Here is a 16,265-nt window from a genome sequence, read left to right as displayed (position 1 = left end):
CACTGGGAGCCTTCCTTTCATGTTGTTTAACTTGCTAGAGATGAACCGGCCGTGGTGGTAGAAGGTAGGTGGGTGGAGTTTCTTGTGGTAGTAACATTGGCTTACACTGGGGATTCTGCTGGTATTTCAGTCCTTACCACCACACAGTCATCCTCCTCTCCTTACATCTGTTTTCTGCCTAAGCCGTCTGGCTCCCTATGGCCATCTCCACGCATCTGCTGGTAGTGGAAGCGCCTCCCACACCCGGCTATGAGCCTAATGCTGCGAGCAGCTGAACCTGGAGGCCTCTGCCTGTGTGCTGCTACTCATCCACTCATTCATTCAATAAACGTTTCTTGAGTGTCCACACCTTGGCATGATGCTGAGCACAAACGGAAGAGAGGCACAGTCTCCAGGTGCTGAATGGTTTCCCCAGGCTGCCACAAGCTCCCACTGGCCTACCTCAGCCCCCATCTTGATATTCCATCTGGCCGTATCCACCTGTCTAGGTTCCCAAGGTACGTTACCACGCTGCAGGAATCCAAGGGTAGCGTCTGTTCATCCTGATGGGGAAATAATGTACCAAGATCTCTTCCCGGAGAGTGGCTCAGAAGCCTTAAAGCCATGGTGAGGCTGGGTATTTTCTAGGTCATTCAGGTGCCACGACGGATTGGCAAATAGCCAAGGAGGAAAGAGGCTCCTCTTTTCAGGCTAAATAACAGTCTCCTTGTTGGGAAGGGAATAATCAATCCCAGCTGGAGAAGAGAGACCACGTTCCCTTTGCTTTTCCATTCAAATTTAATCTCGTGACATGAGTTTCTGACACGAGTAGCATTCTTGCCCAGACTGGTGGCCCCAGGGAGGGGATGGTTATTTAAGACAGCTGGCTCCCCGAGCAAGACATACAACTTGATGATAAATGCTTACAGACAACTTCCCTTACTCACTGGTCCCAGTCCCAGGCTAACTGACACCCCTGGAGATTTGCAAAAAGAACAAAAAAATAAATAGATGTTTCTTTGAAAGAATATCATGTCTCTGGATGCTAGAAAAAAGATAAGAAGTTCTGCGTGCATGCAGTTCATCAGTATTTCCCGGCTTGTGGAATTCTTCAGGGAGGGATTGCTTTTGTGCATTCCCTGTGAAACAGAAGCTTCCGGCACCTTTAAAACCTGCCTTGTGTTACAGCACAGAATAAATCTGGTACACGGTTTGTTTTACCTTCCTTTGCCTTGGCTGCAGAAAGGGACTGTTTCTATGAAGTAGTGATTTTAAGTCACCTTGCAGACTTTTTTCCCCTGAAAGCTTACATATAGCTTTATCATGAATAATTTTAAGTTTCAGTAATTTAAAATTTCTTCCAGAGTTTATACTTTTTTTAGGTCGAGAAACCCAGTTCTCGGGACTAACAGTGATGCCCAGCTCTCCAGACCTAAATGTCGAGCAGTTGCCACACATTCTCATCTCGTATCTGGAAGTGAAGTCTGGGAGCAGAGGATGGATTGCCTCACACATTTTTCTCCCATCTGGGAACTTAGTCACTGTACTGGTTACACTATAGAAACTAAAATGAGCATCCTGAGGAAGTCACATCTGAAAGAGTTTGGAAGTATTGAGGGCATGTAGAATTTATCTTTGCAATTTATCAAAGTGATCATGTTAAATGGTAAAATGATAATCTTTTAAAAACAAAAACTTTAGGAATGGATCAATGAACTAAAAAAAAAATGGGGGGGGGGGCGGTTAGTAAGAAAAACTAAGGCCTGGTAAGGTTTCAAAATCAAGACTGAGTAAAAGTAAATTTGAGGATGATATAGTTAGTGTAGTAGAACTTATGTAAAATTTTCATAATGTACTAAGCAATATTCCTGGTTGTCTGTGGATATATTCATCAGTAACAAAGGTCTAGAGACATGGCCTACGAGCACCCACGAAGACACTTGGCAGTGTTTTCCTGGGTTGGTGGGGAGGCTGGCAGGTGAGAGGGAGAGTGAGGCTGGGGACCAGGATCAAAAGAGATTTTAATTTATTATGTTTTGTTTCCATATATTAAAGGGAACTGAGGTAAACAGGATAAAATAATTATAGTTTATTCTGGGGACTGAGCATTATTTGCTGTATTCTTTGGTCCTAAATTACTTCAGTATATAAATTAACTCAAAAGGCAACCCAAGAAAGATGTTTCTACCTTCCTTCTAAAGTTCAACATAAATGTAAGTAGAGATACACAGTCAGTAGACATGGCCCTCCTACGGGTATTTGCATTTTCCAGAGTGGTAAGCTATCTTGCTCTGAATTCTTTTACACAAAGTACTTACTCTAACAACTTGCAAATCAGTTAGTCATAGGTCAGGGCAGCAAGGTTTGGCTATTTCAGGAACAGGTGTCTTTTCCACAGAAAAATCTAGCTGTGGTCTTTGCCTCAGTCAATCTCAATTTCATTTTTAAACTTTTGCTATGGATACTTTGGATGGATGGCATGCTTCCCGTTCCTGGCCAGCCACAGGCACGCAGCTCACTCAGAAGCTTTCTTTGACTGTGGAGGTGAGACCCTCATCTGCGAAGAACACTGCCCTGGGAAGAATTTCTCTCATTGCTTTGCATGTAGGATTTATATTGGTTTGAAAATGAGAATTTTGATTTCTTGTCATACGAAAATAGATGCAGCTCGAGAAATCAAAATCATCTGTTTTCTGCAGCACAGAACTCCCCCCTCCATTTATTTTTGGACTAAAATCTAGCCTACTTGACTTAAAACTAGGAGATTCAGAGGGAACTGTCAATGGTGAAATTTGGGCACTAAAGTGTATTTCCTTTCCTTCCAAAGTCTCCAACCCTCACCCAGCTTACTCTTGGGTTACACTTAATTTTCTAGGCTAAAATCTCTCTCCTTCAGCCCATAGGAGAGACAAAAGTTCAGAGCATGATGGCAAGGGAGGAGGAAAAAAAGTTTACTAAGATGCAAGAAATGTGAAAAGAAGACGTGATTTTTTTAAATATAAGGATGACTTTCCTATGAACCTGAATGACCCTTCAGCTCTATTGGATCATAGTAACGTGTGTGTGCTGATAGTGCCGAGTGGCTGGTGTTCTGCAGAACAAGTGTAGAATTAACTGGTGGTTTCTTCCTGCCGCCTTCACTGATGCTTCCCAGTCTCTGTTCCAAGGAAGGCTCTTAGCTGCGTGGATGCACGCGCCGTATGCGAAGCTGGTGGCTAAAGTGCGCACCAGCCTGGCGGTGTGTTTGTGTATGCCGAGGATATATTTCTGGAAGATGTTGGAGGTTGTGCCTGTATGTTAAAGTTCTTAAAGGTTATAATATTAATACATATTTATACTCTTAAAATTTCTAGTTTGACAGCAAATGGAGTCCTGTTCTAAAACCCTGGGATTCTAACTTGTGCTTTTCATTTGTTTTTAGAAGAGTTAGCCAGTTTGTTTGAAGATATCAATTTCAGAACATACTTGGTATTCCCTAAAGCATGGGAGATTGGTCTGAACTTGTACTGACCTTATGACATTACTTAGAAGTTGATCCTTAAAAAAATTAGCTATATGCTTACATACTTGTCATTCATTTACTTCATAAAAGTAAGATATGGAAAAATGGTCTGGTTATTTGGGTTTTAGACAAGTATAAAAACTTCTCTGAGTTATCTCAATAAGCTGTGTCTTATGTTGTTTTTTGTAGATTGTAAATCACATTGTTTTCTTCTTTAGGGAGACAGTGTGTGGTCAAGTATGAAGACTGAGGTCCAAATCAGTCAGGCAGAATGCAGGGCTTGGCTCTCTGTTACTGGCTGGTTACTTAACCTCTCAGACCCTTCGTTTCTCTCTATGTAAAATGGGAATCCTGAGGCCAACTGTACGGAGTTGTTTGGAGTGCTAAGTGAAAGTTGTGTAGACGAGACTCACAGTGTACAATGTACAGTTAGGCATCCCGTGCTGCTTTCCTTTCCCTTCCTGTCGGAAGAAGAAAAGTGTGGGTTAGAAAATGGTCACTGTTACTTCGGTTGTCAGGCGTCTCCTTCGTAACCCTTAGGGTTTGCTTTTTTGTTCATTTCTCGAAGATGACTGAGTCCCGGGCTCACATTTGTAAATGTTAGCTCTGGACTCTTTAAACTTAGAGGGACTCCCATGCTGGTTGGCTTAATAGGTTTTCTGACTGCCTCCCCTGATTCTACAATTTTGCCCCAGCCTCCCTCCCTCGATGGAAAGCCCTAGAGTATACTGATTTGGAATTTTGGAATGAAGCCTGGGGCTCTCGGTGGGGGTAGAGATCACTCCCTTTGTAAGAAGAGTGACCATTATGTCTGCTCCCAGAACACATTTGGTGGCTGAATATCCATGACTTTTTTAAGATCTTTCCTTCTGTTGATAGAGGTTATTTCCTGAACCCAGATCTTTGCTCTCACAATTCTGATCGGTCTTGGTTACTGAATAGTCATTGTGAGGAGGCTACAGTGGGCGAAGGAAGGCTAGATTCAGTATGAAGCAAACCAGTGTAGGGAGTGGTCTGTAGATGCAATTAAGAAGCCTTTTACTGTAAGCACAGTCATCTTTTCGCTTCAGTTCTGTTTCCATGGCAACCAGATGGTTGGCAAGTGCCTGGCTGAATGGTTTTACAGGAAGCTGAAAAGCATTGCTATTCTAAGCAGCTTGCTTTTTGCTGCAGAAAGGGATCCTTCCCTTACTGTAGGCTGGCCAAATTTACTGGGAACAAAGCAGGCTATTTATGCTTTTATATTCTGAGGACAGAGAAATGGGGAGAGGATCTCGGCCCCTGCTTACTGCTCTGTGAATTTGTGTTTTGGGTGGTGGTTTCTAGTAGTTGGGAAGAACCAAATGACTTAACCTTTTCTTTATTTCAGATATGGTTTCCCTGTTTTATATTCTAGAGATGGAACTGGTTAAAAAAAGAAGGTGGTAGTGGCGGTGTCAGTTATGGTGAAGTCAGTCTACTGAGTTTATAGCTTTCAAGTAGCTGTAAGGGCAGTGTGTTGTTTTAAACTGTCCCCTGCTAGCAGCAAATAGATGATGGCTCAGCAGCTGTTAGGCCTATCCTTTATCGTATGTTAAAATTGTCATTTGGATTTTCTTTACATCTTAGAACACTGTGCTTCTATTTACATGATAGAAAAATTATATGCAGTTAAAAATCCTTTGGGGGGGTTCAAAATTAAGAGCAGTTCCATTTTGACAGTTTAAGACTTATAATGTGACCATTTCTTAGGAAGAAACCATAAGGATTTTAATGCAGGGCCATCAGAAGACAATATAATAATTTTAGTTTCAAATATAAGCCAATTAACAGGACTTCCTTTCTGAGCTCATTCAAATCCTCATTAGAAGTGAGCTAGAAAATAGGAAAAAGTTTTTTTTGTTTAACTATTCAGTGGGGACAACTCTTTGAAGCTGAGTAGTGAAAGCATTTAATTTCAGTAGGGTGTGTGGACTTTTGTTCTCAGTCAGTTTCTCTTTCTCTCTCTCACACACAGACACACACAGTTAAAATGAAAGAAAATCCGGAAAAAATTCCAAGGTGTGCTTTACATTCTTGATATCTATCACAACATTATTTTTTTCTACAAAATGTGGCCTTTGTTCTGAGAGAGAGACATTTCAGGGGTGCTAAGATTTTGACCCTGACTGTATTTAGAAAAGCTAATGCCAGTTTGAACTAATCTCTCACTGACATCCAATAATGTTTCGTTTGCATTTTGATCAGGTCTTAGAAATTTCCCACAAAACACAGTTGTAAAGTATCTCAGGAGCCTGTTATTTAATGCAACCTTGAGTCTCTGAATAGCACCAAATGGAAGATTGAATAGCAATTGCGTTGCTCTGAGTCCTCTCTATGAAATCTTCTAGTAGTAGATTTCACAGGTAATTTTTTTTCTCAAATCACCCTGAAATAATGATGAAAGAAGTTTAATTCCCCAAAGGGCTTACATGATCTAAGATGAGTTTTTATTAAGTATTTTAAGGTATCTAGAGCCAGAATTTGGTCAAGTGTTTGCTGAATAACTTCTAAAGGAGCCATAGGATTTGACCAGCTTGTTCAAGGAGTTTATAGGTTACCTTGGTATAGAAAACCAGCAGCATGAACCCTAGAACAAGGACTGCCCAGCATGGTTACGGGTTCAGAGGAAATCAGAGACGGAGTGTAGATGTAGCCTCCAGAGAGGGCTCCCTAGAGGAAGTGAACTCAAAGCATTTTCTGATTCAACAAAAATTTACCGGACAAACCCTGTGCACTAGGTGCCATGCACTCTGCTTAGAGTTATAGTGCCGAGCTAGGCAGTGATCGTCTGTGTGTGCAGCTCAGAGTCTGGGCATAAAACCAGGCAGTTTCCTCAATGATGGGTGTCTAAGCTGGGCAAATTACAGAGTCTTGAAGGAACACCTGGATTTGGAGGGTGTGGAGATAATTGTTGAAGATTCCTTTGAGGACATTCGAAGCTGAACTTGAACAGAAATAAATCCCAAACAGACATTGCTATTTACCCACTTGAAATAGTGTTTCTTTTTTCCCCCTCTTTCTCAGAAGAATGCACTCCACTTCTCCAAAAGAAGTCTCCTAAAACATAAATATGTAAGCTTTTCTTAGAAACTAAAATTGGCTTCAGAATTGCGTAGGAAGAAGAGCTCTTAGAGAAATCCAACCTGCTTCATCATCAACTCCTTTATAACTCTGGGAAGGGAAAGAAACAAGATTTCCAAACAGCACCCGTGGGTCAGGAAGTGGAGACGTCCGTGGTTCAGAATGTAGCGTCCAGGGAAGACAACCCTTCTGTGTCCTCTACCCCACCCTGTTTTTAGGAGAGGTTTTATTATGCTCCTAGTATGTGCAGAGTGTTTTTTATTAGACCTCGAACCTTTGTATCTGTTTCTGTGTCCTTTAACAGAGACAGAACAGGGAAAGGGAAGGAAAAGTGAGTGTGGCAATCCATTGCCAATGAGCACTGAAATTATGGCTGCCACCTTTTCCCCCTGACCTAATTAATCTGTCGACTGAAGGACAGAAAAATTACTGTTGTTAGTGGCCCACATTCATCTGGAGCTTAGAGATGCTTGCATAGATACATTATTTCTCAGTTGGATGTTTCCCCATTAGATCCTGCTGGTTGCTTTAATTTTGTACTTTAGCCGAAATATCACTCCCCCCTCATTTGTGTAGCTTTCTTCTGTAAGCCACATGGCATCCATTACCCCTGAGGAGCTTCTTGCCTGGAAGAAGGAATTAGAAGCAAACAGTAGGTCTGCTAAACTGGCACCCTTTTCCTTACCGTTGCTAAGAATGACTTTGGGACATTATTCATGGTATTGGTATTTTTTTCTGAGTCAGATTTAGTGACATGGCCCATATATAACTCAAAGTTAAATTTCTTTAAAATTTTATGATAAAAAGGAACAAACAGACCACCAGAGTTAAAGAACAAGAAATGTGGGGTTTTTTTTAAGGTAGAAGTATTTAAGTGTCCAAATATGTGAAATATTCTATAGGTATTGAATATCTTCTTTTATGGGATGCTATTTTCAGCAAATTCCTCTTTGTCCTTCCTTTTTCCCACAACAGGGGTTCTAGTCCAGCATTCTCCTGGCGAAACATTTTGAACTATAATTATTAATTTTCTTGTCTGTCTCCACTGTGAGACGGTGTACTTCCTGTCTTCCATTCAGGCCCGGTAGGCAGTTGGTACTTGATTAAAGCCAGAATGTATGTACAGTGGTAAATCAACCTGGCTCCCCTTGGCAAGAGAGAGTTAGCTTAGCTTATATTAGACCTTGGGCATTTTATCAGACGTCTCACTTTTGAAAGTGTCAGCAGTTTGGAGTCAGCACTAGGAAAAATGAAATGGGTTGTCCCCAATGTTCATAAACTGAGGACTGGATAAACAAAATGCATGACCCTTAAGCTATTTATTTATTCGGCTGTAGAAAGGAATGAAGTACTGATACGTGCTACAACCTAGGTGAACTTGTAAACGCGCTAAGTGAGAGAATCCAGTTGCAAAATGCCATCTATTGTTTGGTTTGATTAATGTGAAACGTGCAGGACAGGGACATCCATGGACAGAAAGTATTTTATGGGCGTCTGGGGGTGAAGAGAGGGAGGCATGGGAGGTGACTGCTAACGGACATGGGATTGCTTTTTAGGTGATGAGCATGCGCAAAAATAAATTGTGATGATGGTTCCAGAACTCTGAATACACTCAAAACCATCACATTGTAAACTTCAAATGAGTGTATCGTATGGTACATGCATTATATCAATATTAAGCTGTTTAACAAAAAAAGAGCCACCAGCACGGTCCAGGTCAGAACCCAGCGTCGTCTTGATGTGGCCGAGGCAGAAGAAATGGCCAGGACAGGACTGGAGGGCCAGGCGGGTCCATCCCGGGTGCCCTGTGAAGGAGCATCTTCTTGTCCCTGAAGGAAGCCCCTCAGTGCTGTGCGGTCACCCTGGTGCCTTTGAGAGACTGAGTAGAACAATGTGACCTTTGCTTACTTTCACACCTGTGAGAGCAGCGATGAGTGAAACTAGGGGGGGGGGGGGGAGGTGACGACTGGAGGTTACAAAGCCCTTTACTCTCCAGGTATCGCGGTGCTGTGTTTGGGTCACCCCCATTTTACTTCATAACAACCCCCAAGGGTCAAAAGTAGTGATGCCAGCAATTGGACGTACCTAAGAGAAGCCCCAGGTGCTTCCTTTAAGCGAGCAGGTAGGTATTTACAGGAAAACCCACGGTGAACAGATTGGCACTAAACTGACAGCAGAGACACCAGCAGTCATCAATCCAGCGTCGTTGCCCATTAACCAGAAAGCTGGAAAACATCCCTTTCCCGCATGTGTCTGTCCTTGACCTCATGGGCACGCCAGGAAGGTCAGTGCCGGCCACAAGCAGCTCATTCTGTTGTCGTGAGGTCAGGGGTCACTCTGTGGGAGTGCTTTGTGAAGAGTAAAATGCTCAGAAATGTGATATTAAACAACTTTTCATTCCAGCTCCATATTACAGGTGAGGCTTAACAATGTATTTAATATTGCTTTTAATCTCACTTTTAATGTTTCTAATTTATTTCTTGCGTGTGATTTTTTTTTTAAGGTTACTTGCCTGCAAGACTTTTTTGGTGATGATGATGTTTTTATTGCATGTGGACCTGAAAAATTCCGTTATGCCCAAGACGACTTTGTCCTGGACCACAGCGGTAAGGCCACGTCTGTAACCGGAAGTGGAGGCCGGGGTGTAGTCATGTGGTACACGTTAAGTGGTCGTCACGTCATCTCTGAAAATAGACGGCATTGACAATAGTCTTTCTGAATTAACGGCACTAGAGGATAAAATGAAAGAAAAAAAAACCTGATTCAGTAGTTAAGTAGTACTTACTTTTGACTTTGTTCTCTTTTGTACCGCATTGTTTTTGCTTCAGAAATGCATTTCCTGCCTTCTTTCAGAATGCAGGCTGGCTGTGCCACCGTAATTGTACGGACAATTACAGTTGTACATTTTCCATGTCCATAAAGAGATACATGGATGGGTAACAACAAAATCATTAATAGTGATTATCTCGGTTCTTTTTTTAACCGTATTATTTTGTTTGCAACTTTAAAAAGGCAATAACATGCATTGTTTATATATGCAGAAAAATAAGGCAATTTTCATTAATGGGTAGAATAATCTTTTTTTTCTTCATTGTGCCAATATAGAGAGTTTTCAACTATTCAGCATTAAGCTTGGTAATTTCAAATGTTATTGTTTCTGGGAATATTGCCTTACTCTGTTGTCTTGAATGAATTTAAACCTATTACAGTAATAGTGGTTATTTTCACTGATACAGTCAATTTGATCTTTATGGGGTAAAATCATACAGACACAACATTTCACAGAGAGGAGGGATATTAGAAATCCAATCTTACTCTTTAATTTCCTGAATGAAGAAAGTTAGTTTTTCCAAGATTAGACTCAAGGCAGACCCCTTCCAGTTGTTGCGGTTCTGACAGTCCAGAATCAGAGAAGCCTACTGCTAAATACTCGTAAATACTAGGCCCCATCAACTTTGAAAACTTCAGGCGGGTCTGTTCCGTGGCGCCAACTTCCCTCTGTAATTCCTTCCCATGACTCAAAGTCAGTGACCTTGGAGTCATTTGTCTACGCTGAGCGTGGGGTTCACGGACCGATTCTCTTTGTTTTTCACTGCCACCGAGTGTCTTTGAGTGTGTCCACACCATCCTACAGTCTGTTGGACTGGTCCTGCTTTAAACTGGTAACATCACTGGAAAGTCCCTAAAGAATTGCAGGTGGTGTCTTTTGTGTTGTCCACGTGATGTTATCCCCGATTCTCATGAATGGCGAAGGTCAATTGAAACGTGCATTTACCTATCACCTGTATTTTACGTATTTCTCTATTTCACTGCAAGTGCATTTCATAGTATTTCTTTGATGTCGATCTTGGTCATTTTGAAAGGTGAGACACTGAAATTCAGTGATATGTGCTACATTATAAAGCTAATTTGGATCACAGCAGTGACAAAACATTTATTGAGCACTGACTGTGTACTCAGTTTACATGCATGTTGTACCCTCCTTAAGCTTGTCAGGTCATTGGTAGTCTTTTTGTTGTTGGCTACGTACAGGAAGACTCCTCAGAGATAGGTGAGGGCTACTGCTTGCTTCCCTCTCAGTCGCTAACTCCTTAACCATCTGCAAACTGGGGGTAATAATGGTGGCCTTTTCCTAAGATTCTGTGGAGATTAAACAGTTTAATATACATTAAGCAGAAGTGTATATAATTACAAGTATGTGCTGTGGCTGATGTTAATGTTATTATTGTTCATAAAATCTTACAATGAAAGCAGGTCTCGCACTTAATTCTGCCACAGGTACACTTAGGCAACATTTAAAAAAATCAGTCACATAACGTGTTTGTAATCTTGACAAAGTCCAAACTCTCAGTCCTTTTGTGTTCCTGGAGGTATCTTGCATTGAAGAGCCATTAAAATCAGTTTACCTAGTGTTTGTTGACTGTCCCAGATCCCTAACCCTGGGCCGCAGGTCTGAAGTTCAAGTACTGGCCTCGTAGGTTTGGCTGTTCCACTCTTACAGACGAGTGGCAGTCCCTTCAATATGTTTCTGAGTAATCCACACACCACTGCTTCCAACAGCGGAACACTCAGTAACCCCATAATGCTAATTGAGCTTAAGTTACTGCAGCCCCCTCTGTGTAGGGTTTTGATTATTGTCGTTCAAATGCTGACTGTCCTCCTGTGGTGTGTGTTTTTCTGATTAGTGTACTTCACATGTTAATTTATTGCCCCTGGGGCATACATTAAAACCAATCCACATTTTAATCTTCCTACAAAAATTGAAGTATTTTAATGTAGATTAATTCTTAGAACAAGCCTAGGAAGCAGATTGTATTCTTACTCCATTTTCACAGGGGAAACACGGAGGTTCAGAGCCTAACCAAGGTCCCCTAGTCGACAAAGTCAAATCCACAATCCATCCAAAATCTGCGAAGACTTTAAAAAGCCATGTTCTTAATTATTCAAATTAGAATTGTTTATTTGAGCTGTAATTAGTTATGATACTCTAAATGCTATTTGGCTATTTATGGGACAACCAAAGGTACTGTTTAGTTTCCTAGGTGTTCTGTGCTCCACAATTTGGAAGGCCAGACAATAAGATAGGAAGGGGTTTGTAAATTAGAGCCCTGCATACCCTTCCCACATGTGATAAAGATTTGGAAAGAATAACAAAAGTGTAGTTTTTGCCTGTCAGTGCTACTGTCTTTAAAAAGTTGCACGCGTTTAGGTTAGGATATGTGAGTGCATCCAGTTAGGACACTGGGTTTCTGCATCCATCTGGAACAGTGAGGGGAGGTCACAGTTGTGTAGCCTCAGGTATACTTTAGGGGCAGTAAAGGAAAAATGACCAGGTAACGGTTCTAGGCAGTCAGCTACTTCTGCATGTGCTCGTCCTTCCTTCCATGTGCTAGTGTGAAACCCAGATCTACTTACTGCACTCTCCTTCCTTTCTAGAATGTCGTGTCTTGAAGTCGTCTTATTCTCGCTCCCCAGCTAAGTATTCTGGATCCAAAAGCCCTGGGTTCTCTCGACGCAGCAAATCACCAGCCTCAGGTAGTTCATGGGAAAGGAATGATGGTTATAGGAGGAACACACCATTCTCCTTTTGTTTTCTAGAATTATTGTGAATTTGCAGTCTTTCCATTGTTTGTGTGTGTAGCCAGGTTACAGAAGAGTATGCAGATGTCGTGATTTTTTTAAAACCAAAAATTGAACTCTTTCTCAACATTATAAGTCTTCTATGAAACTAACTTGTTTTGTTCTGACACTCTTTTGAGAATGATCTTATTATCTTGATTCTTCTGATATTTAATGTAGAAATACCTCACATATTGACCACTGTACTGCATTTTAATTTTTGTATAAGGTGGTTGTGGATACTCTCTTATTTGTTTAAAACTTACACACACACCTAACATAATGTTATTTACTCAATAGGTTTCCACAAGCTTTTCCTTCATCAAGCAAGTTAATAGTAGCAATGCTTATTCGTGGAAAGAAGTACTTTACTTATTTAAGAGTCAAACTTAACTGCCATTCAGTTTCTCTTAGGTCCCGTGGATTTGTCATAATTGACCATTTTGACATTTAAAAAATACAAAACCATCCACAAACATCTTGCTATATCACTCCTGCCAGCTTTGTTTCTAGTTTCATTATGAACAACTTGGTGGATATTATCTCCCACTAAGGAAAGGATTGTGAGAAACCATGATTTCACACGTGGGAAATCCAGAACACGTGAAAGTAGAATCAATAAAACTGGCCTCCAGCATCACACTTTTTATAAGATACCATGTTTGGGGGCCGTTCTCCTTCCCGCCGCTTCCCCGTCAGCACCCACCTGCTCTCCCCAGGCTGGGTTGTTTCACCCTTCTGTTTGCGTGCACGTTTAGACCTGCTGAATAACCGCTCTCCTTCCTGTCTCCTCCTCCTCCTCTGTGTGCACTGAATGTGCACAGTAAAGAGGGGTGGCCACTGCCCCAGTGCCTACTCTACAGCCAGGTCCCCAGGTGAGCCATGGTTCTTGTGGCTTTGTCACTCTGCTGGGTTTCTGTTGTCTTTTGCCACATTTCAGTTTCCTTTGCTCCATTTCTGTGACTGTATCTGGCTTGTACCGTGTGCATATGTGCAGAATGAAATGCTTCATAGCTCACAGGTGCTTCGGCCCTCTGTATGTACCGGAGAACCAGTTGTCCGAAGACCGCGTGGTACCTGTCCGTGTGTAGTAGCAGCACCAAGTGATTGAGGGGGCACATTGCCTCCGGGCGTATCGCCTCCGGGCGTGTATTTTCCAGTTAAATTTGGGAAATATTTTTTATGATCGAAAAAGGCTCAAGTTTGTTGGTAATGTGAAAATGCCCACAGATGCAATTGTACTCTCCTGTTCTGTCCTTCCTCCCCTCCCAGGGCTTCATAGGCCCAGTACTTTCTAGAAGTGTTGACAAGATGAGTATTTTTAACTGAAAGCATATTTCTGCTGTTAGGCTTATACTGTGCTTTCTGTAAAGAATTCCACACGCTGGGAAGCTAACGTAATATGAACTTTGCATAAATACACTGAACGGAGCTTACCATGCGGAAGGTGCGCATTTTTGTCAGGTTCTTCGCTTTTGTTTTAGTAATAGGTTTACAGACGCTATCATATAGTAAAAGAACAAAATGAAAGTGGGGAGAGTGGTTCAAGAATTAGGTGTTATGATGATTCCTAGTCTGTCTCCCTGAGGTCAAAAGAGAGACATTAACATGCTGAACTCAAAACATGTTTCTAAGCCACATTCATCTCACAGACCAGCTGCTTCATGGCATATCCTAATAAATGCATAAATCTTTTTAACTGGAGCTTGGAATGCTTGGTAATTGATTCAAGGATATCTTCGCATTCCAATACCCCCAATTTTTAACTGAGTCCATATTTGGATTTGGGTCAATAGAATAGATCTTACATAAATAAAAGTTGTGGGGATGTTTAAATCACCTTTCATAGGGCAGGCAGCTTGTTTGTAAAAGATTAACTGAAAAGTGTGTTCACCACACATGACAGTTACGGAAAATTGACAGTCAATTATTGGAGTTCACTATGATTCTGAAGGAAGTTACTGTACAGGGGTGGGCAAAAGTAGGTTCACAGTTGTTTGTATGGGAAAAGACATGTGGGTTGTGACTTTCACAATAGCTTTATTAACTCTGTGTTTTGTGTACTCACAACTGTAAGCCTACTTTTGCCCACCTTTGTATGTATTCATACGATATTCTGTCTCCACTTNGATTAACTGAAAAGTGTGTTCACCACACATGACAGTTACGGAAAATTGACAGTCAGTCAATTATTGGAGTTCACTATGATTCTGAAGGAAGTTACTGTACAGAGGTGGGCAAAAGTAGGTTCACAGTTGTTTGTATGGGAAAAGACATGTGGGTTGTGACTTTCACAATAGCTTTATTAACTCTGTGTTTTGTGTACTCACAACTGTAAGCCTACTTTTGCCCACCTTTGTATGTATTCATACGATATTCTGTCTCCACTTCCGGCAAAGAAGGAGTTTTGTATTATTAAAAGCCACAGAACCCAGAGGTATAACTTGCTTTTACAAACTGCTTTAGCTGTGGTCTACCTCTCAACATTTGCAAAATTCCGTGGCACTAACTGGAATTTCAAACAGAGCTGGTAACTTTATACACATAATATTGTACTTTTTCAGTCTTGGGACAGAAATACTCCCGTAAGGGAAGTTGTCTAGTTGACTAAATTCCTCATCAAAACTCTAGTTGATTATAGTAGCTAAATAGTGTGAAATAAGCACACTATTAATAGAAGTTAATCTGGTAGACCTAAGCAGGTAAATAGTAACCACAATTGGAGTCTTAAAAATTCTCACTTTAGGTTTCTAACTTGGGATTCTTTTTCATAATTAACCAATATTTTGAAAAGCACTCAGAGCAAACAGGAAAGTCCTCAAGTGTATTTCTTACCTTCCAGTTGAGGGGAGGGTGGATGAAAGCTTTTCTTTGGGAGAGAAAATTAGGGGTGTGGTGAAGGGGAGGGGGGCCATGATGCTGGCTGGTTATAGTGTGCCTTCCAGCCGGTGGCTGCCAGTGTCAGGGGAGAAGGCACAGTGTGGCCCCGTCCCAGGTGCCATGGGCCCTCCCAAAGACTCAAGACAAATGTATAAAGAAATGATATTAAGGCCTACTCATTAGGACACATCTTTCTAGAATCTTCCAAATGCGATCAGGAATTTAGAGGGCTATGTGTGACTTAATCTCTCTTTAGGATGAGAGTTATTTGGGGAAAAATATGGACGTGTAGTTACTGACACCAGTTAAATCCCCAGCAGTGTGTTTTGTTACGAAACTATAGGGAGATTGGTCTGCTACAGAGATCACCGTTTGCAGGAATTAATTTTTCTCCTCTAGTTCCTTTTTTATCACCATTCCAAGGAAGCCTTTGATATCATTGTGGTGTCTGGATAGTAGTGAAAGCCAACAACACTAACAGAGAAGAAACTGGGGGCCCGTACAGATCATTCTATGGGATGGAGAAAAGAAGGTTTCAGCTCACAGCAAGTTTAAAAACCCATTTTTTCATCATAATCTCTATTTTATGTGAATTCTTACCACCAGTTTCCTTTAAGGAAAATTTTACAACACTGTAACATTAATTGAAATTGAACTTAATCGATAAAAAAAAAAGTCAGGGCTGTTGAGTACTTTTTTGTTTTTAATCCTCACCCAAGGACATGCCCATTAACTTTAGAGAGAGAGGGAGGGAGAGAGAGAGAAGGAGAGCAACATTGATGAGAGAGAAACATTGGTCAGTTGCCTCTTGTACACGTCCCAACCAGAGACTGAACCTGCAACCTAGGCATGTGCCCTGACCAGGACTCAAACCTGTGACCCTGCAGTTTACGGGACAATACTCCAACAGAGCCACGCTGGCCAGGAGACACGCTGTTGGATGCTCTGAAAAGTTTTCAATTAATTGGATAGTTACTTGTGTTATACTTGCTCTCTGAATACCCACATATATTTGTTAAGAAAATGTAAATAACTGATCATGATCTTGAATTGTTTTAAATTAGAAAAATGGGGGACTTCCACCAAGATGGAGGCATAGATGGAAACACTGTGCCTTCTCCCACAACCAAATTTGAACACAACAAAGGTTTGGAGAACTAGGACACACCCAAAGACCAGAAAA

General features: G+C 41.3%; 1 protein-coding gene across 6 annotated transcripts in view; it reads left to right on the top strand.

The window, feature by feature from the left end:
- DCLK2 (doublecortin like kinase 2) overlaps window positions 1-16,265 on the top strand; it is a 129,808-nt gene that overhangs the window by 65,026 nt on the left and 48,517 nt on the right. For 3 of the 6 annotated variants that reach the window (XR_005068263.1, XM_037058423.1, XM_037058422.1), the window contains exons 3-5: window positions 9,087-9,189; window positions 12,020-12,118; window positions 13,027-13,077. Coding sequence is in view for 5 of the 6 variants with exons in the window: in XM_037058423.1 (XP_036914318.1) it covers window positions 9,087-9,189; window positions 12,020-12,118; window positions 13,027-13,077 (253 nt within the window). In the remaining variant the exon portion in view is untranslated. The remainder of the gene's footprint in view (window positions 1-9,086; window positions 9,190-12,019; window positions 12,119-13,026; window positions 13,078-16,265) is intronic. The other 3 variants (XM_037058426.1, XM_037058424.1, XM_037058427.1) reach the window with 2 other exon arrangements.

Source organism: Sturnira hondurensis, unplaced genomic scaffold (genome assembly GCF_014824575.4).
Source record: "Sturnira hondurensis isolate 20B ecotype Veracruz unplaced genomic scaffold, ASM1482457v3 Scaffold0010128, whole genome shotgun sequence".
Taxonomy (NCBI): Eukaryota; Metazoa; Chordata; class Mammalia; order Chiroptera; family Phyllostomidae; genus Sturnira; species Sturnira hondurensis.
Note: the sequence above shows the minus strand (reverse complement) of the source record. Positions and strands in the feature narration are given on the sequence as shown.